Source organism: Cuculus canorus, chromosome 24 (genome assembly GCF_017976375.1).
Source record: "Cuculus canorus isolate bCucCan1 chromosome 24, bCucCan1.pri, whole genome shotgun sequence".
In the NCBI taxonomy this organism is placed as follows: Eukaryota; Metazoa; Chordata; class Aves; order Cuculiformes; family Cuculidae; genus Cuculus; species Cuculus canorus.
The window spans coordinates 1,197,733-1,222,937 of record NC_071424.1 but is presented as its reverse complement, the minus strand read 5'-3'; the positions used below and the strand labels follow the sequence as shown (position 1 = coordinate 1,222,937).

At 45.6% G+C, this 25,205-nt stretch overlaps 1 protein-coding gene across 6 annotated transcripts in view; it reads right to left on the bottom strand.

The window, feature by feature from the left end:
• SRGAP2 (SLIT-ROBO Rho GTPase activating protein 2) overlaps window positions 1-25,205 on the bottom strand; it is a 104,499-nt gene that overhangs the window by 35,081 nt on the left and 44,213 nt on the right. For 4 of the 6 annotated variants that reach the window (XM_054087404.1, XM_054087406.1, XM_054087402.1 and 1 more), the window contains 6 exons: window positions 14,971-15,033; window positions 10,683-10,898; window positions 9,677-9,805; window positions 4,472-4,696; window positions 3,490-3,591; window positions 2,388-2,585 (listed from right to left, as the gene is read on the bottom strand). In XM_054087404.1, coding sequence (XP_053943379.1) covers window positions 2,388-2,585; window positions 3,490-3,591; window positions 4,472-4,696; window positions 9,677-9,805; window positions 10,683-10,898; window positions 14,971-15,033 — 933 coding nt within the window. The remainder of the gene's footprint in view (window positions 1-2,387; window positions 2,586-3,489; window positions 3,592-4,471; window positions 4,697-9,676; window positions 9,806-10,682; window positions 10,899-14,970; window positions 15,034-25,205) is intronic. The other 2 variants (XM_054087405.1, XM_054087403.1) reach the window with 1 other exon arrangement.

The following is a 25,205-nucleotide window of genomic DNA, read 5'->3' as shown; positions in this document are numbered from 1 at the left end:
GCTCTTGCACCTACCGTGTCCTCAACACCAGGCAACTCTGACCCTCTCCCAGCCCAACCTCACGGCAGTGCACACACGGAGCAGCAAAATGCAGCCCAGACTGTGTCCTCCTGCCTCCTGGGAAAGGAGATTTTATGCTTTTGAAGCTATAAAGAAAAACAGTTTCTGTCACCGTTCTGCATCCTTAACTGTCTCCAATCTGGAAAGCTCAGCAGTTTTCCTCCCCTCCCTCTTCGCCCCCAAAGACTTCAAACAAGGCATCGATTGAAGGAGTGGGTGAAACAGATCCCGTGCGAGCGGCGGAAAGTGGGAACAGGGGCGCATTGACACAACCAGCACGACATTCCTGCAGGACTGATTAGCGAGGGAACTTTGCATAAAACTTACCCGTGACTTAAGGGTTTGGTAATAATAAATTCACACTCGGTTTTAAAGTGCTTCACAGAATCAGCATTGTACGGGGGTTTAATCTTTCTAGACGGAAAAAATAACATTTTGACGAGGAACCAAAATTATCCCCCTGTTTTACAGGTGGAAAGAATCAGATCATTCATTCCCCTTCTCACTCGCAGGTAGGGCGGAGTGCCAGCTGCAGCACCAGCAGCAGCGCGATCTCGGCACTGACAAGCATCCTCCCCAGCTGGGATTCTGCTGGCTCAGGGAGCAGGAGCGTAGCCATGGCAGCGGCGGTACCCGCCTGCCGGGCACCCAGGAGACACCCCCGCGCTTCAGCTCCCTGAAGTCACCGCTGCTTCCTCGCTTTAGCCATCTGCATTAGCTCAGCGCTAAGTCCAAGCTTTTTCCTGACATGGGGAAGTTTAAGCTTCTGTTCTGAATACAAATATCCCTTCAACGCCCTGACAACACAGCCAGCACGGCATAAGCGTGCAATGATACGCCTCTAGTGGAAACGCAGCTCAGAGATGCTGCAGTCAGTCCTCCCGCAATCCAATTCCCATGGTGGCATCACCACATTTACCTAAAAGCTCTGCCTAGCGACGCACGACGTGGAATTTCCAACCTGAACATAGTTATATGGAATATTCTTTCAAATGAATGTTTTCCCTTCAGTTCCTCTTGCTCAGCATTTAGCACGGCGGAAGGTAGGAGGGGTTTTAAATCCCTGCTCTGCACTGCACTTTGACTTTCCCTTACACAAAGAAAGCCTCGCCCATGTTGCTGCGCAGCTCTGTCCTCTGCAGCTCTGTCCTCTGTCTCCGTAACGTTCAGCTGAGCTTCTCCCACACACTGAAAAAACCGCTCCTTGTAGTTTCACAGTCTGAAATCCATAGAAAGCGTATTTATAAGCCTGGTCAATAAGCAGATCCGTCAGCGTCTGAGCAGGCTGGTTACAGAGCGCTTCTGGAAGCAGCTTTGTTCTATCAACAGTTCTTTTACCTGCATTGCACAGGACAGGGCAGGACGCACCCCTGCTTACCGAGACGCTCCTGCTGGGACCTCACTGCTCCACAGCACGGTACCAACCTGGCGAAACAAAAATACTCCACCCAAATCAAGCCCTGGGTTCAGCCGCCTGTAAAGTCACAGCAGCCCCTCTCTAGGGAGGGAACACTTAGAGCTCAATTAAAAAGTCATTTTTCTAGCTTCATAACCCCAGGCAGGGTGGTCAATCCCTTCTGAATGGAATCAGCTTCTCTACTCGCTTTCCTCCACCGTCACTTTCACCTTCTACGAAGACTTCTTAATTTTCTTAAGTCGAGGATCGACAGAAACCACCCCGACAGCCTCTGCGGTGTGCACGGGAACTTCAGGCTTTTCACCAGCAACACCACTCATGGGAGAGGAACGTGAAGGGCAGCAAGCGCAGCAAAGGATGCCCAAAGGAACGACAGAGGAAGCAGGATAAGGGTATGATTTTCATCTTTTGAAATATTTTTTAAAATAGAAGCGAATCCAATAGTTTAACATAAACTGAATTTAGGAAAACAACCACACAGTCTGGTCTGAAATTCAATACAAAAAGCTCTCAGCATCTTGTAAAAATGCAATGGCACAATTAGAAGCTTATGTGAGCTGAAATTTTAAGATGATAATAACAAGAAAGAGCTAAACATTCTTTTAGTTTGTGTTGTTTTTGAAAACTGATATTTACAAGCTATTACGCTCTCAGACAAGTCCTTTTTAAATGCAGAAGAAATCAGACTTCACACGATTTATCCAGAGAGTAGGATGGCATCAACAAAGGTATCCCAATATATTTGTAAAGAATTGAAAGCACCCGCGTTTAAAATCTAATACGCTTACTCTGCTTGTCCAAAATCAATTACAGAAGCATTTTTGTAAGATGATAGCCCTGTTTTGCACTCTCTTGTGTGGAAAATTCTAAATGCATTTATATGTGCTCATAGAGAAAATTAGCTCCTTACTGTGAAATAGAACTGCTCCGTCTCCTGCTGGTTGGCCCGTCTCTTGGCGATGCTCGGTTTGCTCATGAACGTTTCCGAGACAGTGGATTTAACAGACTCCATCGAGTTGCTGTACTGAAAGCAGTCAGAGACATCAAAGTCCTCTATCGTGACTATATCCTGGATTGTCTGGAGCGTGGCTTCCATAGTCTTCTTCACCTGCCCAGCAAGAACGACAGCATTTATAAAGTGAAGACAATACATCACAAATCAAAAACAGAAGCAGGATCCACCCTGGAGCATTTCAGTGATGAAAAGATGTTAATGGTTTCACACCCTGCGTGCCATAACTAAGCTTTGCTTCTTAGTTGATATGAAAAAATAGGCTAATCTTACAGGCTGGGATGAGGAGATGTAAAGAAATTTAAGCAAAGACTGCTGGAACAAAGATCTTCTAATGTAGTGGGAGGTGTCCCTGCCCATCGCAGGGGGGTTGGAACGAGATGATTTTTAAGGTCCCTTCCAAGCCAAACTATTCTATGATGCTAATTGTCTTCTGCAACTATATCAGGCATCAAATGTTAGATATTAAGAAAAGGACTTTATGGCACTGTAAATTTTCACTAAAGGCCTGAATTTACTTCCTAGACACAAAGGAGATGCAAATTTTGTCCCAGGAGGATTAAAACTGCTTGAACACAGAGGTGTAGATTAGGTATTTTGACTTGTTCCCAACAAATGCCATCAGTCCAGTCTCCTCATCTTGGATGACTGATTAAACAAAAATTAGTTCTTATCTTAAGTTATGCAAATTCTCTGTCTTCACTTCAAACCATTAAATTTCTCTTTTTTTACTGCCTACCCAAATACAACTTGGGCAACACAGCCAGTCCAACCAACTAAAAGATGGGAACAAAGATACGTGTGCATATTTCAAAGGCTCTTCTCTGTGCACCCAGTTCTCATGCGAAATCCCACACTAATGTCGTACCAGCCTCAGTTGCCTTATTCTTGAATTTTACTTCATAAAACAGGATCACTGATAACTAAATTCTTCCTTAATTAGTTCCCATTCCCCACTGGAAGTAGTAAAAGGATTGTTGATTTTGGTTTGTTAGCTCACCTCTTCATTTTCAATCTTCAGCGTGGATAACCTGGACTGCAGCTGCTGACACCTCTGCACCAACTCGCTCTGGACAGGTTGCTGAGCACAGAGCTGTGACTCCTGGAAGAGACAGAGCACTGCTTTTAGAGGGCTACACACCTGCACGACTGCGAACACCACAAGCAGTTCATTATGTTATTATAAACAAACATCCTCTGCAGTGCTTAATTTTAAATGTTTGTAGCCCTGGATTTCAACCCATAGACAAAGCCAATTCTACTCACTTGCAGTTCACTTCCCGACTGCGAAAGAATATGAACATCAAAGAAGAAGTAGGGGAAAAAAAAAAATCATCTACTTCAGTAACGTAAGCTTGTCATGAGTTTTGAATGTCTGAAGGCCCTTTATCACAGCTATTAGGCTAGAGAGTAAGGATAATTTCTTCACTATGAAAGCAGTGAGGCTCTGGCCCAGGGTGCCCAGAGCAGTGGTGCTGCCCCATCCCTGGAGGGGTTCCAGGCCAGGTTGGATGGGGCTTGGAGCCCCTGAGCCAGTGGGAGGTGTCCCTGCCCATGGCAGGGAGTGGAAATGGATGGGTTTTAAGGTCCCTTCCAACCCAAACTATGTTATGATTCTATGATTCTTCCTTGTTGCCCTTTCAAATCTCCAACTTCAGAGTCTGTGTCAGGGCTCAGAGGTTAACTGTCATTTGAACAAGAGATTACAACAGTGTTTCCTATCTACATTTAGTATTACACCTAATTAAGCATTTTCATCTTCAGTAGCCTTGAAAGTCAAAAGTGAGAGGCACTGTACTCAGGTATCTGCGTCATTAGCCTGTGCTGAATCTTCAAATCATCTCCCTTTTCCAAGGCTCCTTCCTAACTCCTATAAATAGAGCTGAACGGGTGGTCTTTTAGTGGCTCTGTATCAAAAACGAGGGAAGTCAAGAGGCAAAGCTCCTATTGTTTACAGAGCTAGAGGGGGAACATAAACTGACCATGTCACCCATGTGCGGCTGAAACTCGAACTTCATGGGTGGACAGAAGACATTGTTGTACATCTCCATCAGGCGCTGCTTATCGCTGTTGGCATCCAGGTTCTCCACGGCGTTTTCAATGGCATCCAGACCCTCGTGTTTTGACTGCTCCAGGTTTAGCTCAGCCGACAAGAATGTCCTGAGAGCTCTGTTGAGGCTAGCGTGGTATCCCAGGTCACAGCACTGCTGGAAAAACACACACAGTTCTATATGAATAAGCAAAGAAATTCTGGAATGGAAATCACAACATTTCTGAAGCCAGAACTTATATAAATGGAGCCAATGTCTTCTGGGTGCTAGAGTGGTCCCACATCTCTCATTGACCCTGGAGGCATCTTGACTAGGGCTCCACAGAGCTGGTCCTAAACAGAACTCTCAACCTACAACCCCATGCAAATTGCAACACCATATAATTACTCAGCTTAAATTGTTATAAGAGCATGCAGAGTTCACACAGAGTACTAGAGAGGCAATTTCATGCCATTAAAAACCCCAAAAGTAACCTTCAAGTGGGTACGTTCAACATATCTCTCTAGATCCTAACCTTACCTTCAGGGGGTCCAATTCCCACTGAAAACGCTCCAAACTCCTTAAATAAAACTATTCAAAGTACGAGGAAAACAATAGACTAAAAACTACTCTGAGAAAAGACGACACAGGATTTGGATCACCCGCAAAGGTTAATCTGCATTAAAATTATTCCACCCAAGATACAGAAAACTGCTTAATTCAGTGCACGCCAGGAAGCAAGAACACGACCTGCGCATCACAGGCAGAGAGTCATCCAAAGAGCACGCAGCCGTCAGTTGGGATGACTTCATTGCTGGGGTGAAACAGAAGAGCAAAAAACTTTCAAGCAGAAAGTGGTCGTGGTCAAGAATTTCCTGGCTGTTACTGACACCAAGATGATGTCACTGGAGGACAATCAAGCAGCTTCATCTCCGCAGCCAAGACTTAATGTTTCAGAAGGAAAAAAAGGCGCTTTTCATTAGCTGACCAGAAACAGCCTGAATTTTTCAGACGTCTAATAAAGTGAGCAGGAAAAAAGCCCACCTTCTTGGAATTAGAAGCAAGATTACATACACCAGGAGAATATCCAAAAAGAAAGCAAGCGACCATCTGCTTGATTGCTGTGCTGCTCTGTAAGCAAAATTCACATGAAATCTCCTCCTCACCCATCATTTGGGGCTCATCACTGTCATTTTGTGCAAAGGCAAAAAAAAAAAGGAGGGGTGGAGGGAAAGAAGAGAGCAACTACTGGACCATTCCCTGCTTTCACAGAATTCCTGTCACCAAGAGCCGCTGGATGCCTGGCGCCTCTGCCAAGAAGCTGTGGCAGGTGGGGAGTCTTGTAAAAAAGAGCTGCAGTTGCTGGTTAGGCTGGAGGCAGAGAATTAAAGGACATTACAGTCAATCAGAAAGAACAAAACCCAGCCAAAATCCCACAAAAGACGCTTGATTGAGAATTTGCACGTGTGGAGCAGTCTTGGATCAACAGCCAGGGTAGCTACTGCTCTTCCGCACGTGCGTTACAGTGCCATCCTCTAAAGTGATTCGGGGAAAGCCACTCTGAGTCGCGCGCGCAGCCCAGCCACGACAAGGATCAGCTTGGATTCAAGAGGAGCAGTCGCTCTTTTGCCCCTCCGGCTGTGGGTCAGACGATGCACGCCCACCCAGGGAGCCCAGCGTGTCCTCCAGGACACATCCATGTCCGGAAGAAAAGCCAATCTGCTGTTGGGACTGGGAAGTCAAATGGGACTTCATGTTTTACAGCCCGCCTCGGGCGGGAGGACTACATTAAAATGATGAAGATTTTTAGCTTTATGTTATTGAAGCCAGTGACAGAAAACAACTCTCAGCCCACTCCCCCACTTTAACGTTTTAAGAAGTCCAACATAGCATATTTATAAACATATCCATCCTGCCATCCCTTTCTGGGTTATATAAATGTTTGATGGAATCGTTCTCCAAGGAAATCAATTTATAAGAATTTAATCATAACTCACTCAAATTCACTTCCCAACATGACAACCGATTAACCCTTTGCCAGCCAGTGTTTTCAAACAGGCCCAAATAGAAGATTTAAGGAGAAAGACCGCTCTATTTTATAATGCAATTTACAGTTGGAAGGGAAAGCATGAGATCTTAAAGCCAACAGCAACAGGATACCCATTCTTCGAAGAGAAAACTAGGCTTTAGCACTCACACACGTTTTATCTTTCTTTAATTCTGTCCTAGTGACCCTTCCATAAGCATGAGTTAATACAAACTTTCCCATTACTGTAATATTTCATCGGCATCAAAGAGCTGCCTCAGTCCCCAAAGCCAGGAAATACAAAACTACTGAGCTATGTCAGGAACAATTCATTGCTCTTAAGTCACAATGAAGAATTAACTCCCTGTTATCCTTCCGTGGAGGGGGAAAACAACGTGTTGGATAAACATGACAAGTTTAATGCCATTTGGCCTAACGCAATCTACTTGTAAGTAACTTTGAAGAATGCTTTTATATCATAGTTCAAAATTCAATATAATCGAATGATTAGATCAAGGGAAAGAACGAAGATCTAGCTTAAAAATCACATTTTTATTTAAGTCAGATGCTTCAGATAACCATCACTGCTTATAATTGTTAATTTTCGATTCCTCTGGATGAAAGGCATTAGTAAATCTATATTAACAATGAGATAACTGAATTCCGTTTCCTGCGCTCCCAGGCAAGTTCCACATTTTTGAATGCCTTCTGAAAACAGAGCAGATAATACTTTTCTTTTAAAGATTATGAGAATTTGCAAGGTGCTGTTAAACTGAATGCTGCAAGGAACACAAGGGGGTTAACGCAGGTGTGGAATCGCCCAGAGTCAGGACGGTTCCTCTCTAGGAACTGTGACAAATCCACGTCCTGCAAAAGCCTGGCTTCTTGTCTTGCACCACTGCCCACCACAACTCGGAGAATGCCTAGGGAGAAAAGTGCTGCCTTCTAGGCTGGAGAACCTCTAGCTGTCAATGTAGTGCTTAAAAAAATCTCAGGCTTGTGCTTAGAAATTCACAGAACTGTGGAATGGTTTGGGCTGGAAGGGACCTCTAAGTCCATCCAGTTTCACCCCCTGCCATGGGCAGGGACACCTCCCACTGGCTCAGGGGCTCCAAGCCCCATCCAACCTGGCCTGGAACCCCTCCAGAGATGCATCAACCTGGGCCAGGGCCTAAAAACCAGAAAAATTATTATAGGTTTATGAAATCTAAATGGATTCTTTACTACATACGACTCACGAAAAGGTACGAAGAGCAGTCTGCTAGGAGACAACTGAACCGAGCGCATTTATAGTATTTGGGGGAGGACTTACAGATAAGATTTTAAAACAAAAAATTAAGAGAAGTGAATTAGGCTGATGTCAGCGAAACGAATCCCTATTGCCTACATTGCAATATAAAAATAAGCAGAAAGTTAACAGTTGTTAAAAAATCAAGAGGGCACAACTCTGCTTGAGCAACTGATACCCCACAATTGTATCCTCAACAAGCAGCAGGTCGAAAGGAAACGCGCCTCTGCAGTACAGCAATTCTGCAGGCTGTGACATTGTCAAAGAACAGTATTTTTCCAACTCGTGCAGCACTGATGAGCCTGACCTCCAAAGGACAGGCTTAAATAAATGCCTAGCACAAGGGCACTTCATGCGCTTTTATGATCAGCCGAATAAATGCATTATATATATTGTTAGGTATTATAATAGCTGACTAATTAATAGTGATCTGAGTGCTCTTTATTGCCTGCGTCTAGAGACACTTGTGTTCATCACTCCCTCTCCTACAAAGGCAGTTCCCTGCAGGCTTTGAGTGTTTCTAACCGTGACGGCAGCGGGCTGCCCTTGGCGAGCAGAATGAGATCGAGCAACAGCCAGTGACCCAGGCACACCGCCTTCAGTGCGGTTGGCACTCCAGTTCTGCAGGCTGAAGTGGGGAGTTCCACGGTGGTGGAAGATCTCAGGATTCCTAACTGGCTTTCCTGAGTTTTCAAAGACAGATTTGGGGCGTTTTGCTGTAAAAGCAGAACTGACGACCCCTGAACACTGGGGACATCACCCAGCTGCAGAACAGAGAGCTTGCAGGCAGCCGGGGAAGGAGCCCCCTCCACCTTCTGCTCCATTGCCTGGTGCTGCAGAGCGTTCCAAGGAAGGACCTGAGGAAATTGCAGGAAGATGGGCCAGAGGAGGATTAGGTTGGGCATTAGGAAAAGGCTCTTCACTCAGAGGGTGGTGAAGCACTGGAACGGCTCCCAGGGAAGCGGTCATGGCACCAAACCTGACAGTATTCAGAAACATTTGGACAAATGCATACAGACACATGGTGTGAATGTTGGGGCTGTCCTGTGCAATGACAGGAATTGGACTCCATGACTCTTGTGGGTCCCTTCCAACTCTGTGATTCTGTAAAAAGGGGGAACTGGTTTCTATAGCCAGTTTACTTCTTTGTCTCTTTGCGTAGACAAAGAGTGCAGAGTGGCAAGCAATGGAACCTCCACCACTGCTGACACTGCTCGGACCCCTTTCAGAGCCGGACTCAAAGTGCTCTGCAGTCCCAACAACAGCAGAAACGCATCAAGTTGCTATAGATTTGGAGGGTCAGGCTATCAGAGGATGGAAGGTCTAAAAAGCAGGGAGGTTCATCCCTCTCGTGAGACATGCTAGAGAAAACGCCAATCTTGAAATATATAGAATTTTTCAAAACAAGTTAAAAGCAGCTTTAGAAAATGCTTCTGTCTTCAATTTCTTTTACCAACTGGGACACAGTTTCTACAGTTAACATTCCTTTTCTCAAAATCTGCTTCAGAGCTACAATCTTGCAGGTTTGCTTAAAATAGTAAATAGAAAATGTCAAGCAACAGTGTGATACTGAAGTTGAGCTTCGTTTTAACTAAGCAACTCCTCCTTCTACACGTTTCAATGCCAACTTTCTTGTGCAGGCTTCAATCTGTGCAACAAACTCTGAGTTATCCATCTAAGAACAGCTCATTTAACAGCTTAATGACCAATTAACATGCCTGCTGTTAGCCTCTAAGCTGCCCAGCCAAGACCACCAGTCCACAGCCATACAGAGGTATAGAAGATGCTGGAGAGGCTAATGGCAATGGCACTCATTGCTTCACACCCAAGCAGCAGCACTTACATCAATAAGATCAGACAGGTCATGGATGTAATACTTGAACACGGATGCATTGGTGGCTTCCAGAGCCAGCAGATACTCGTTCCTCGCCTTAATAGCCTTCAGTCGATTTTCTGTGTACTTGGCTTGGCGCTGAAAGAGAACAAAAAACCAGAATGCACTTTAAAAAGAGGTGCAGCAGAGGTAGTAGCGTTCTTAGTAACAGCAGAGAATACTGACCAAATCTCACTCTGCTCACTGTTCCTCTGGACTCCAGTTTTACCAAAACTCAAAGACTTAGAATGTAGATTAATTATTTAGACGGTTTTAAGCACTACTAGACTAGACAGCTTTGCATGTAAAGTCTTCTCTTAAACAGACTGCAGGTTGGGGAAGATTAAGGGGAGAATGAAGGAACAAGGTGGGTTCATGAGGTTATAGGCCAGCTACAGCACTACTGGAATGGTTGCTAGAAGCCTAGAGATAGCCCGAGGACTACTGCAGGCACCCCATTTCTTCCAGCAGAGGATGGACCTAAGCTTGGTCCTTTCAGACCATAATCAATCCAAAAATAACTATTCACCTTCTATTGTCTTGAATCTTAGCACTGAACTACTGAACTGACTGACTGATGGCTAAAGCAACCAGTTCTGCCCAGGAAGTCAGCTTGGGATTGCCAGATCTCAAACTGGCATGAAACGGAGAACAAAAATCCTGTACTCTGTGCAAGAAAAACCTATGTTAACCATGACTCCCAAGGCGGCACTTGTTATCTCACGCTGTAATCTCCTTTTAGCTTTGTGTGCCATGCCTGTATACCCTGGGATAACCTAAAAAGCCTATCTGACTGTCCTAAAAAGACACCTGATGCTCTTGCCTTCCCTGAACCTAAATGCTTAAAACTCATACAGAAACTGAGACTTGCAGTTGAACATCACAAAGGAGGGAACTCAGTAGCTCCTGCGCTGAGCTGCTGCAAAGGTCCCCTCCTGCGGCACTCGACGCCACAGCACCAACACTGAGCAAGTACCTTCTCCTTCATTTTCTCTATTTTTTTGACAGAGCTTCGCCGAACGTGTTTTTCTTCAAACTTGACGTTGGAAGTTGAGTCAGGGGAGCGTGGCGTCTGCTTGTCTTCTTGTTTCACTGACTTCCCAATCTGCTTTTCTTCCTGCTTCTCTGCCTCTTTCAGTTTGCTCTGAGCACTGATGCTGTCAGCGTTGTACATGTGGTAGGTCTTCATCACCTGCAGAAAAATGACATGAGAGTCAGAGCACACCACAGTTCAGCCTGCTGAGCAAGAGATGGGTCTACCTAACCCACAAACAGGGCGTGTAGATGTTTTGCCTTACTTTATCTACATGACCAAGTCCATTTCTGTGTCTCGAAAGCTCACAGTCTAGACGGGAAGAAAAATTCCAGGAAAGAAGTTGCATCCCTGGAGGTGTTCAAACCCTGCGTGGCCGTGGCACTTGGGTACATAGTTTAGTAGGTACGGTGGTGTTGATCTGATGATTGGACTGGATGAGGCCTTTCCCAGCCTTAATGATTCTGTGATTCTACGCTACAACAATTTTCTTTCTTGATTTGGTCAATGCACTCTCCAAAACTGTTACGTTTCCTTAAACTATTTCATGAGGAGCAGCTCCCATCCGACGATAGGCTGAGAGAGTTGGGGTTGATCAGCCGGGAGAAGAGAAGGCTCCGAGGAGACCTTAGAGCAGCTTCCAGTACCTGAAGAGGCTACAGGAAAGCTGAGGAGGGGCTGCTTACTAAGGCTTGTGGGGACAAGATGAGGTGCAATGGGTATAAACTGGAGGAGGGCAGAGTTAGACTGGACATAAGGAGGAATTTCTTCACCACAAGGGTGGGGAGGCCCTGGCCCAGGGTGCCCAGAGCAGTGGTGGCTGCCCCATCCCTGGAGGGGTTCCAGGCCAGGTTGGATGGGGCTTGGAGCCCCTGAGCCAGTGGGAGGTGTCCCTGCCCATGGCAGGGGGTGGGACGGGATGGGCTTTGAGGTCCCTTCCAACCCAACCCATTCTATGATCCTATTACAGCTGTCCGTCATATTAGATGCAAGACATCATGCAAACTAAGCAAAAGCATTTGGTCAGTGACTCGCAAGTCTGATCTGGTTGCTAGTTGGGAGTTAGAAATGTCTAAGCCAGCAAAATACTCAGGGAAATTTCCCATCTCAAAAAAGCACAACCGAAGATGTGTGAATGAAAGCACAGCTCTCAAAATCCATCTGAAATCAAAGTGGATTATTTTGCAGCTGTTTCTTTGTTTAACTTTGGCACGTGCCTTCTTGTGGAATCCAATAAAGGAGTTATAACCCCCCAAACAAGATACAGGCTAAATCCAGCCTCCTTACTATTCAAAGAAAATTACATGCCAACATTAGGAAATGATCGCTTTTCATCAGCAGGTAAGGTTTCCGAAGGGATGCCTTTCAGTCTTTCATCTGGATGAATCACTCCTTTAAACATCACAGGTCTCAAGGAACTATATACAAACCAATAGTCTGAACCTGACAGCTGCAAAAGCAACCTAGGCTGGATTTGTTTAACTCAAATCTGACATCTAAAAGTACTTCTGTTCACCCCAGGTAATAAAAATATTAATTAAAGAGTGTGGTTCTTTTGCTCAGGGTGACCTGAACCCTGTGCTACACGGACAAGGTTGTACAGCACATATGCAGGATATTCCTGTCCAGCTTTGTGTTAAGAAAACAGAACCAAAAAACCAAAGGACATAAAATATAAATGAGCATTTTTAATCCACAAAGCAACTCGATCACATCCGAAAGCAAGCGTCATGATGATATAATTTTGACAAGGGGCCAAAAAGATGCAGAGTTGCATAAAGACACCCCAATAGTGTCGTTCCAGCATTAACTCAGACCTCGCTTGCAAATCATTTATTTCAGATAAAAACTCATTTATATCTATTTCACCTTAGCGTGAACCGTAACATCATTTTATGTAAGTAGGATGTGTGCTCTCTCCTGATGCAGCACTCAGCAAAGGTTCCCAGATACAAAGAGTCGCTGTATTTAAACATGAAAGCGAATGCGAACGCAGCCAGTATTAAAGAGAGACTTTCTGAATAATTTACGCACACACTTTCAGCTCCTGCATATGCTTAGACTATAAAGCAGGCATTTATAATAATGGATGCAAAGTAGTTCCTTTTCGTCTATCACTGAAAGTGGAACTGGCAGAAAGCAAGAGAAGCAGAAATAGAAATCACAATGTTAATGATTCCATCGCGTTGACGGCGCCGCGCTGGCAGCCACGAGCTCTGCCGGCCCCGTGTTTGGCAGCGGGGTCACTGCGGAGGGAACAGCACGGGACAAAACGTACAGGTGACAACCATCCCCTCTCTTTTATCTGTGTAGGGAAAATCAGAGGCTTTGCCCATTTGCATGGACATCCATTTTGCCTGAAATAGGCGTTATACCAACCCTTTCGATACTTGCACCTCTGGTTCACTGAGTATTGCTAAAAGTACCGATAAAAGCAATCCTACCGGGGATTAAACTGAGTCCAGCAAGAAATTGCTTTTCATATGATCGGCACCAGTGGCTTTTTCCAAGGAAAAGACATTTTCTCATGAAGGGACAGTTAAAAATTTTACAGCAGAAAGGAAGAATAAATAGATTCCAAGTTCTTAGCACCGACGTTAAAAAATAAAAGTAATATTCTGCATCACTTTATCAAAGGCCAAGTGCTGGAAGATCTTCCAGAGACAGAGAAATGGTCAGGACTCAGTATTTGGCTCGAGGATGTGTCAGAGATGCAGAAATGATGACACACGGCTATAGAAGCTCCAGGAACCAGCCACCCGATTAGCTCCAGAGCCATGGGAACTTGGATTAGGAATAAATATCCGTTCCTAAAAGTCTGCGTTTAGAGAGAGATCTACATCCTTCCCGAGGATCCCATCCAAGTACATGACTCAGAGGTTGAATCAGACTATGCCCTCAAATAAGAACCATTTCTAGAGCAGGCAGCGCTGATGACGGGCACTGCTACATTTGCAAAGCCACCTTCACACCCAGGGTGAACTGTCTGCCTTCCAGGAACACGAGCACATGGCAGTTTGCTCAGACTATCATAAACTAAGGCTGCACTAACAACTACAGCAACAGAACGTCAAACCACAGATCAGCTTCAAAGCACCTCCAGCTTCCACCATCCTGCTTGTCCTCAGCTCTCCCGTCGAGGACCACAAACTCCCTGTGCCTGCAGAAAACACTCAGCAACACGAAATGCCAATGCAGAAAAGAAGGAAAATCATAAATGGGATTCACAGCCTCACCTCTTCAACTGCCACTGCAGCAGCAGGAACGTTAGTGCATAATGAATTCCCTTTTCCTACCCCCGAGCTCCCTTTTGACCTGAGAGATCAGTCCAAACATTAGGCTTTGATGCTCTAATGAAACAACTCCCTTCTATACAGGAAATGTTGATACAGGAAATTTCCGGAAACCCCCTCATACTCCAGCCTTAACATCAGATTTCATCGCAAGGTTGATACACCACGGCTTGAGCAACATCCCTGGATCATTCAAAAGAACGAAGGAATGAACACATACCTTGGTATAATGACACAATATATCGTTAGGAAGGGCGAAAGAAAAGACATCTTGAGCAAGAAAACAGCGTCTAGGTTCCGCTTTTAAAAGAGAACTAGCTTGCTAACAGCTGCAGAAAGCAAAAATGAAATCAAACAACAGGCTTTTCCATTCATCTCCGTGCGGGCAAAAATCCCCAAGCAGCCCATGAACTTTTATGAACACATTCCTTCTCCTTCCCGAGACAGTGCCTCCTTCTTGGTGGCTCCAATGGATTTACTGAGAAGCAGAAAGCACAGATGGAAAACTATTTCTATTAAGAGAGCTGTTTTGCCAGAAGAGTTGAGGAACAAATAAACACAGTGTCATCCCCTCCCCAGAAGCCGTATGCTCAGACCACACAAAACCACAGCCTGAACACTTTTAGTGTATTTGGAGTTAATTCTAACCTCTCTCACTCTTTTTAATCCCAATGCTGCAGCTAGCAGCAGGTGTGTGCTAAAGTGAGTCCTTTGAGAAGCAGAGCCCGCACTTACAGAGCTGAAACAATATAGGGATAGAGTGCAAAAGTAAGATTTATGGTGCTCTATAGACTGGCAAACACAAGCTGCCTCCCACTGCAGCGGCTGCAGACATTTATCAGCCTCGGTGCTCAGTCCTTGCTGTAAAAGCAGCCTGGGAGAAGTCAAACACTTCTTCCTTCTGCCTGAAAAGATGTCAAGAAGTCAGTTTGATTTACCGTGTAGAGTTCATTCAAGACCTTCATCAAGTCTTCCTGGAGCTGCAATCCCACTTCCTTGCTCTGCAACAAAACAGAGAAATGAAAGTTAATTGGGGAAGATGGTGAAAAGGCGGAGGAAGTGAGCATGCTCCGCACCTCCAAATAATTTAGGCTCAATTAAGGACAGCTATTTATGCCAGCAAATCCAATAACTGCTCAGCCCAGAGCCATTCATGGGCAAACTGCACAAACAGTATTAATAAACCCAAATGTGATACACACACAGATAGAAAAGCTTTGCAGTGTGAACACAGGGAAATTTCCAGAGAACATGAGATTTTCAACATGACGAGCCTGAAAACACATAGATTGGCTCATTTTAGCAGGATCGACCTAGACTATGGATCTAGGCGACCTTGGTATGGAAGCTGGAGAAATGCAGGATAAGAAAGCCAGCAGGAATAAAATTCCTTTATTGAACACAGAATCACTGATTGGTTTGGGTTGGAAGGGACCTCAAAGCCCATCCAGTCCCACCCCTGCCATGTGCAGGGACACCTCCCACTGGATCAGGGGCTCCGAGCCCCATCCAACCTGGCCTTGAACCCCTCCAGGGATGGGGCAGCACCACTGCTCTGGGCACCCTGTTCCAGGGCCTCACCACTCTCATTGTGAAGAAACTCCTCCTTATGTCCAGTCTAACTCTGCCCCTCTCCAGTTTATCCCCATTGCCCCTCATCCCATCCCCACAAGCCTTTGTGAACAGCCCCTCCCCAGCTTTCTTGTAGCCCCTTCAGGTACTGGAAGGTCACTATAAGGTCTGCCCGGAGCCTTCTCTTCTCCAGGCTGAACAACCCCAACTCTCTCAGCCTGTCCTTGTAATATAAAAATATTTACTTGTTTAAACTCCCTTCTAGGTAACAGGCAGTCAGCACTTCCACATCGCAGTTGGATCCAACCACTGCGTGGACAGCTGATGCCAGGAAACATCTGGCTTTTGTTGGCACAGGAAGAGATAAACTTCTGGCTTTCTAATAAATACACTTAACATCCAACAATGTGCAGCCATAATTACCAATGGATGGTACTTCTGTATGCAAAGCCCTCTTTGAAGAGGCGTTTCTGCATGCAAAGAAGGGTGAAGCGACTGTCTTCCTTAATGAGTTCGATGGTACCATTAATCTTCACTTCATTAGAGATAGGATTTCATGCTAAAACTGTCACCGCTTGTATTCTGAAGTGCTTCCCTGAGAAAAGCCGAGAAAGTCAGACCCACTAAGCAAGACACAGAGCAGGCATTTGCTGACACACCTGCAAAGCAGCGTGGAGGTGCAGCCACGCGCTCCACAAACCTTAACAAATCCCCTTTTTCTGTAGCAGGAGTATGACATGGAAAGAAAAATCTCTGTATTTGCAACACAATTAACATCTTTCAGCCTACAGTCACTGGAAGAGATTAAAGCCAACAGTTACAGTTAGACCCAAACAGATGTTTCACCTCTTCAACGCTGGAGATTTCAAGTAGTAATGTCCTGACTCTTTCAGCCTGTCCTCCTACGGGAGGTGCTCCAGCCCTCTGCTCATCCTTGTAGCCTCTTCTGGACCCATTCCAACAGCTCCACATCCTTCTTATGTTGAGGGCCAAACACACAACGGAAGGGGAGACCTCCCTCAAAACCTCCAAAGATAAGTAATCATTGCCTACAATCCTTACGTGGAGCGTGGTACAGCGCGTTACAGTGGGAAGGGGCTTTTGAGCCAATCTTGTGAGCTGGGTACCAAGAACAAGGGGAAATGGAGAAGGATAAAACAGAACTGCCTTTGTCAACTACTGGACAAAATATTTCCCTCAGTCTGGTGGAAAGGAAGGAAACACCAGCAGCCCTGGAGAGAATCTTGGTCTATCCCTAAGTTTTTCCTTGTAGGACGCCTGCAATGAACAGAGAGAATGGAGAAGACAAACCCACCAGGATTTGCTCCCTTGTCAAAGACAGAACGCCCAGCTGTACATGCTATCCAGAGGGAAAGGATGGCTCCATCTCCAGGTGACATTCACTAATGGTATCTCTGCTCGGGCTGCACCAGAGCCACCGAGCTTCAACAGCTTCTCTCCTATAAAACGCTGAACCGGAAAAAACCCCAACAGTTACTGGTATCTAATGACAAATCTCAAAAAAGCATCTTAGCCCTTGCAGTACAATCCTTAATGTCCTCAAAGCCCCGTCTGTAATTTCATAGCTCTAATCATTATGAGGTGCAGGAAAGACATAAAGCGCACCAAATCCCACTTTTCCTGAGGCATTATGAATGAAAGGCATTCTAGGCAAGTAACTGGAGAAGCCAAGGAAGAGAGCAGACACCTTGTCCCTCTACATTAAACATTCCTAGTCACAAAAAAAGACACCCATCATCTAATAACTATGTTTTGTCCACTATTTTTCTACTAATTAGAAAGCACAAATGCAACAAGAATAATTTGATAGAGTTTACAGATTTTCCTCATCCACTGACTGCTAAGGCAGGGTTCGCCTGACTGAAGCTTCATGTCCTGCATGTTCGAAGTAGGTGATACCCACCGGGTCAGGCACATTGGACAGGTTGGAGATCGTTTATGCCTACCAAGTCCAGGAAAGGAAAGAAGGAATGTAGACAAATCCATATTGAAACCAGCATTTCTGCCTGTGCGTCAAGAGATCCACGAGAAGATAAACCCCCTGATAAATTAAAAAGCAAAAAGAGAAAGATGATATGATTTGATGTTAAATTACCCTTTTTGGAATGCTGTCCAGAGCAGCAGCACTCGATTTACTGCGTTTCTGGAGTAACAGATGTTTCATTATAGACCTGTTGATGTACATTGTGACCGCTCAGACCAGCCACGGGATGCACGTGGATCATCCAAGGAGCATCCAAGGTCAGGTCTCTTGCCTTTTCATACATTCCAGTCCCAGGATCCTAAATCTGCTCCCCAGGTACCCAGATGTGCCTCTGGAAAAACAAGGGCCTGACACAATCGCTGACAAAAGGGAGTATCTGGCCTTTTCCGAGGAGTCTCGAATTTAAAGGCAAGAAAAAAGTTGGTGACACCCAAACTCCCAGCAACATCATCCCTGAAAGCACAAAACAAGCTCAGCGCTGCAGCGATATGGGTCGCAAAGGTTTTCTGACTGCGCCTTTTGCTCAGCAGTGGAGATGATGAATGGAAGCGACTGGCTGGGTCTGCTCTCAGCGCCCTGAGCACTGAACTTCTCACACAGAAGGAGGTTTTTAACATTACGCTTCACTGTGCTGCTTAAACTGCTCGGCCTGGCCCAATCATCTGCCTTGCACCCTGCTCTTTTCAGCCCATTTGCTTCTTTCGTGCATAAAATTGCTCATTCACTGTACAAACTGCTGAAGCATCCATTATGCGAAATAGATTAAAATGAATATTTTCATGCATATTCAGGTTGAAGAAGAAAAGAAGAAGTGCAAGTGCCAAATTGTCAAAACACAAAACTCTTTGTGCTTCCAAATGAGCTCTCAAGAAAGAAACCGACGGATTGCTGGACTGGAAAAAACCTTACATTAAGATGAAGGTAAGATAGATCATAGGTGTCACGAAAACAAGAGCTATGCAATGAACATCGTTAATTTAATGCTGCTCTCAGTACCGATTCCACAGAAAAAAAAGGTTTAGCAGAAAAATGTTGAGCTAGTTGAGCCTGATAAATGAAAAGATACTGGAGGAATCAGAACAGTCCACTTGGGAAAGTCAAAAGAAAAAGCTGTAGATATCAGCAAAAGAATTGTTGCTCGAGTGTGTTGGACCTGATGCACAGAGAACTGTTCATGAGTTCAAAATGCATCCGGATTAAAGGCTGCTGATTTCAACCATCACCACACAGGCACAGGAGATTCCGAGATCACATTAGAATGGGGTGTGGAATGCCCAATGAAATGCACGCTAAGAAGAAAACATCACCTCTGCAGTTGTAAATGCCTCCAGGTATCAATTCCTATTTCAACATCAAATTCTGTATTATGTTTACCAAAGGCAGAGTTTAGAATGATTCATTTTGTAAACAAACTTTCAGGAAAAGCAATGAATAAAAGCAAAAGAAAATGTGATAAATTTGATTATTACCTATTCCTGGCTGTATCTGCAACTCCAGTTTATCTGTACATCCCTTAAAAAGCCTGAGGAAGAGCTTCTGCAGCACAATCTCATCTAACTGGCTCCAATAATGAACTGAGAGAGTCAGGGTATCCCAACAAACCCTGTCTCCTTCTTATCCCACCAGGGCTAAACACTCATCCTCTTGCTCTGGGTGATTACCTAGCTCGCTATGCACCATCAGCGTCCCAGGAAGAAGGCACGGCATGGGAGCCCACCAAACGCCGGAGGCTGGGGAAAGGGAGAACGTAGCCAGCACCACCTCACCTGGGCTGAGCAAAGCCAAACACAGGCTCCCTTTTCTCTGCAAATCAGGAAAACTAGAGAACAAGGAGATTATTTTATCAAGATGACAACCGTAACTCTTGCCCAGTGGTTCTAACTGCAAGCTCAGTCGTTTTCTCGCAAGCTGCCTTTCTCAAGGCTTTTCTACAGCTCCAAACAGTAAAGAAGGTGCCCAACGCGTGTGTGCACACGCATCCACATACAGGCTCACACATGCACACATACCCCTTTGTTACGGCAGGGTGTACAGGCACCATGTGCAGAGCTGTAGGTTGCTGCCACCCCTCGCTGGAACATAAATTCCCAGCACGCCGTGCCAGCTTCTCAACGGCCTCTTTGTTCCAGCCCTCCTCCCCTCCACCTCCCCTCTAATTTAATCAAGATGTTTTTGGGATCTACTGCAGCTCTCGCCCGGCTGTTCCGCATTCCAGCGAACATTAACGACTTCAGCTTCAAAATATTTAGGGGGGATAATAAATATGAGACCTAAGGAATGCTGTCAACATTTTATGCCCTGGACCTTGAGCTACAGCAATGTGGTTCCAAATCTGATAGAGAGATGGTACTGCTTCCAAACAAACACGCCGTGAAGTTCACGAGATGCTTTCTGTATAAACTCAACAGCAGCAAGGATGCGCTCAGAAACCACTGGTGGGTGAATGTGTAACACACCGAGATAAGAGATTTTATCTAATACGCTGCCTGAAATTCTGTCAGGCAGTGACAGGGCTGGAACTGGAACCCAAATCTGCCGACTCCAAAAACCATGCTCTGGCAGGATCCTTTCTCTACATCTTTTTAAAAAGGAATAATTAGATATACATAGCAGGAAAGCAAACATGAAATGTTCTCATGGTTTTGGAATTGATGGAGCTGGGAGACAAGTGGATTGAGTTCCCGCTGAAATCAGTGATGGCATTTGTAGAAGTGCAAGATCCTTTTTATTCCTGTCTAAATCAAGATCATAGAATCATAAAATGGTTTGGGTGGGAAGGGACGTTAAAGCCCTACATGAAACATTCCTACATGAAACCATGTCACACCACTGCCTCCCACACTCCAGGTTGGAAGAGCTGCTTCCCAACAACCCTCATTCCCATTTTCTCTTCTATTTTTTTGCATAATTCTGTGCTGATGCTATTGAATCTTGGGCTTCGGGCACTCAGTTACAACAAACCGAGCAATTTTATGGCTGAGAGCATTCCTTCTTGCGGTGAAGCCGGCTACACTCACCCTCACTGATGAGCTGCGTGTGAAACGGGCTTCGGAAGGTGGCAGGACCAAGTGGGGAGGTCCTGTGAAATACTGGAAGTGAGGTTCTGTAATTCTGCTCGCAGTTTTGATGCTCTGCACGGCGGCTTTGTGCTACCAACCTCCCCCAATACCTTTTTTCAAAGGGCTGTGATTTATCTCTAGGTAAAAACGGCTGGAGGGATCAGATGGATGACCTGGAGCACAGAAGCACTGTTACCTTCCTCCTGGCTGACCTGAATCGGCGCTGCAGTGAAACAAAGTCTGGGGCAGTGCAAGGCAGCATAAGCATACAGGCAATCTGAAACAAAATGCAGCAACAATGGAGTACCTTCCCACATGTAAAAGGACCCAATGCAGTGTATTCCTTGCCAATACACATGCAGCAGTGACATTTTAGCCTATAACATACATAGTATAATTACTCCAGCTGCAGCCTTTGGTGTTCAGTACATCCCCTGGGCAACAGGCTCCGATCCCACCGCCGTATCGGACCAGGTACAAAGTGCCAGCAGTGTAACAGAAACCTCCCACTTCGGTTACCAGTGGGGGAATCAAACCTCTACCTCGGAAGCATATTTATATACCACCAACTCAGATAAGAGCAGCGCACAAATCACTGCACTCGCTCACCTTCTCCCGTTCTGCTTGTTCTAAAAATAAGCGGGCAGGAAAACAGGCAGATTTAATGTCCTCAATGAGAAATCGGAGAGCATCTTTTCACAACAGCCTTCTGCGTCCTTTAACTTCTGGGAAAACAGTAAGAATTCAGCATCACTATTTCCTAAGGCACCCAAGGCAGAGGAAGACGCAGTGGGTAAGGATGCATGGGTGAGAGCAGGAATACAGCCAGACTTACCACTCCCGCACCCCAGCCACAGCTTTACTCACGGCATTTGTATATTTAGCGGTTTACACTGTTACGGAGAAATATTATCACAAAATGTTGGCCACTGCACATCTTTCAAGTGTGTGGCTTTTCCGTGTGTGGTGTATATTAAGATTCCTCATATCTTGGTACCAACGCAGCCATGAGACACGCTGCAGCTGTAAAGTAGGTCATCTGCAGCACAGACCCCTTCAGAGAATTAATAATTCTTCTTCCTTGATTACTGCAAGGCTTTCAACCAACTCATTGTGGATTTTTCATTTCACATCAAACATTGTGCAGCGTACTAGCAGAGAAACTTCTTTTTTTCATGATCAAAGCTATTAAACAGGAAGCGCATTTCAAATCCTCACTTTCTTCAGTCCTTTTTGTCCCCATAAATATCACAACTGAACTCGATACACTCTCCAAGCAAAACCTGTAGGGCAACCACCCCTCCCTGTCCCCACAATTCCATACTTAAGAGGACACATCTACCTGAACAACCAGAGCTCCGAGCAGGATGGGGCCACTGCTCGGAGATGCCCGGTGACCTCCCAATCAACAGAGCTGCCCAGAGCCCCAGGTTGAAAGCAGAGCAGAGGATGAGTGTTTTAAAGGCAGTCAGACCAACGCTGCACGAGAGGCACACGTAACAGCGAGGCAGGCAGATGTGGGGAAGGGACTTGGCTCTGCTTAGAACACAGCTCTACCTACAACAAGGTGTAAAAATTTGTTATTAGGACAACTCCACCAATTGCCCTCCAGTTTTATTTGCTTGAGAGCGTGGTTATCTACTTACTTTATCTTCCTTTTCTTTTGCAGCAGCACAGAATTGCACTGACCCTACTCCCGGGGCCAGATCCCCACCAATGCCAAGCAGGTTCATCTGCAAGGCTGCAGCAAGCCCCTTACTGACCACGTGTTGTACTGGAGCATAAAAGCATTTCCCTGAGAGACACCAAAACAAAGCGCAATGAAAGAGTACAGTGGCACCTTAGGCTGCAAAATTCCAATAGGATACAAACCTACATTTGGTGCAAACAGCCCCGTGCTCAGACACGTGAAGGTTTTGCAGGGAATGGTAACCGAGGAGGTAAACAGATCCGAGAAGCAGGAAGAAACGGGGCTGACACACACCGCATATCCAGCGCCACTGGAGTGGCTTTGGCAGCAAACACAGCTTCTCTTATCAGCAAAGATACCTTTGAAGTGGCTGGCAAGCTTCCATCCAACACTCAGACAACTGAGACCCTCCACATCGGAACACAGCCCTGCAGAGGGATCTCTTCGTTGTATGGCACGAACAGAAAAACTGCGTTAGCCAAAGCCAGACCATGCAGGCTTCCCATGACACCGCAAATCCAAACACTGCAAACACAATCCCTCTGGAAATCTGGATGCAATGCAGGCACCACCACTGGAATTTCAGAGGTTCAGGACAGACCCGGCCGAGCTCAGCTGTCAGCGCTGCTGTGCCCTTTGTGTAACTGGGCTGAAGGGTCCAAGAGGAGCAGACAAGAACCCGCCTCAGCCTGAGGATCCTCCACCACAGTTGCTGGAAGAGACAAACCCCACAGTGCTACCACAAACGGTGCCCTTCCAGACAGGGACACTCCTGGTTTGCCCATCTCGGGCTCTGTGCCGCTCTGTCTGTGACACAGCCACCTCCCACTGCCTCCCTCTGCATCTCCGCCACCCCTGAGGATGCGTTTCCCTCCCAGCATGGCCCTTATCACACCCACCCAGGCCCTTCGCAGCCCTAAGGCTCGATTACAGCTCCATGCTGTTCTTAGATCTCTCCCGTTTGAAAAAGCTCACCACTTCAGAGAGCGCCTGATACAGCGACTCGAGAGCTGAGCAACAAGAACCTTAAGCACAACCTTTTTATCTTGTCTGTCCTTCCTAGCTCCCCTCTTCAACCCCAGCATGACACAAAGCACCGAGATGAGAAAGCCCTACATCATAAAAGGCCCGGGAAAAGAATCTCACGCCCCAGGATTTCATTTCAAAACTCACATGCCGCATCTATTTTCTAGTCTACGTTAGCTTTTCTACCAGCTTAGGCTACTTCTTGCCGCTCAGGGAGGGAAGAGATTCCACTGGAAACACACAAGTAGCGGCAGATCCGAGTTCAGCCCAATTTCTCTGTTTAGCAGCCGCTATCTCAACTCACTACGCGGCTCTAGATAAGACAGGATGCAATTTTTTGGTTTTTACCCACCCAGCACAAGTGGAAGAGCAATCCAGTACCTGTTCTGGCCTTCAGCCGACTTGGTCTGCCTGGCAAACAGACAGCAAGTCCTCAGAATTCAGTAACAAATGCCTTTTTGTTTGCGCAAATTAATACTTTGCCTTTGGTCTGCGAGAAAAAAAACCAGAGGGTTGTTTCGGTGTTGGTTAGTAACTTGTTTTTATTAAAGCCCTACTGCCCAAAATAAAGTCAAACCATGTGAGACCACGCTTACGCAAAGGGCTGAAAATTAAGGCGTTCGTTTCCAGCCAAAGTGGGATGATATCACTCGCCCTGTACTTCCACGAGGAGGCATTTTCTCGGCCACCTTGCTCAAGCGCAGCTCTTGTTGAAATTCAGAGGGGAGATTACTTCTCCTTTGGAAGGATTAAAGGCATTGAAGAGTAACTGCCATTCAATAATCCCTTGTAAGTATCTAATCAAGCGTAATGTAATTACCAAAAAGTTTTAAAAGGTCAAAAAGGCCTCAGTGTGATGTTACTTGGAAAAGAGACCGTTCCTCTGCGTGGGTAATGTCTCCAGAAAAAAAGAAGTAGAAGGTACCACTTGAATATATATATTTTTATACCCTCTTGCCATCTATTAAAAACTCAAGCAATACTCACAGCCCTGGCCAGGAACACGACAGCACACGGACACCTCACTTAGGTTCGTTCTCTACAGAAATCAGCTGCCAACACACACAAAAACCTGCCGTAAAGCAGCAAATCCTGCTCCCGGGTACCGCACAAAGCATCTGAACATGAAATACCACACACAACATCGAGCACTGTCCATTTGCTCACAGTCTAAAGGCTTTGCACTACAGAGACGCTCTTGAACAGTGACAGGAATACAGAGATGTTAAAAAATATCCCAGCGCTCTTCCCTCAAGACATTTCCAAAGCCTGCCACGACCAGAGTGAAAAGTCGACAAGGTCTCCAGTTACTGCCGGCTGCACCTGAACAGACTGTAATTTTGAAGTCACACACTATTAATTCCAACACACTTTTAATTTGGAAGTCACACACTTTTCACATGACTTTAACATAACACCTGACACCACTGAGGGCAAAAAGAGATGAAAGTACACTAGGAGGATTTTTATCAAGCGTTCCTCTTCCATTTCTCTCTCAGAGACAATGGGATTTCAGATGTGTCTCCACAAAAGCGTTCTTTTAAAGCTCAAGTCCTTCAGCAACCCCAGTCTCCAGGCCTGGCAGCACTAGAAATAACACTCCGAGATCATCCTGTTGCAAAGGGGTGGGAGCGAGGGCGAGAAATTGATTTCAAAGCTAGAACTGCAATGTTTTAACATGTTAACCAGCAGACGCTACAGCAATTGGCAAATCTCTGAAGAGATGAGGCATTACCATTTAACAGGAGTTTCAAAGCTGCCATATCGGGTTCCTTCAAGTGGAAGAACAGATTCTTAATAGGAAAATACCCACCCACACCG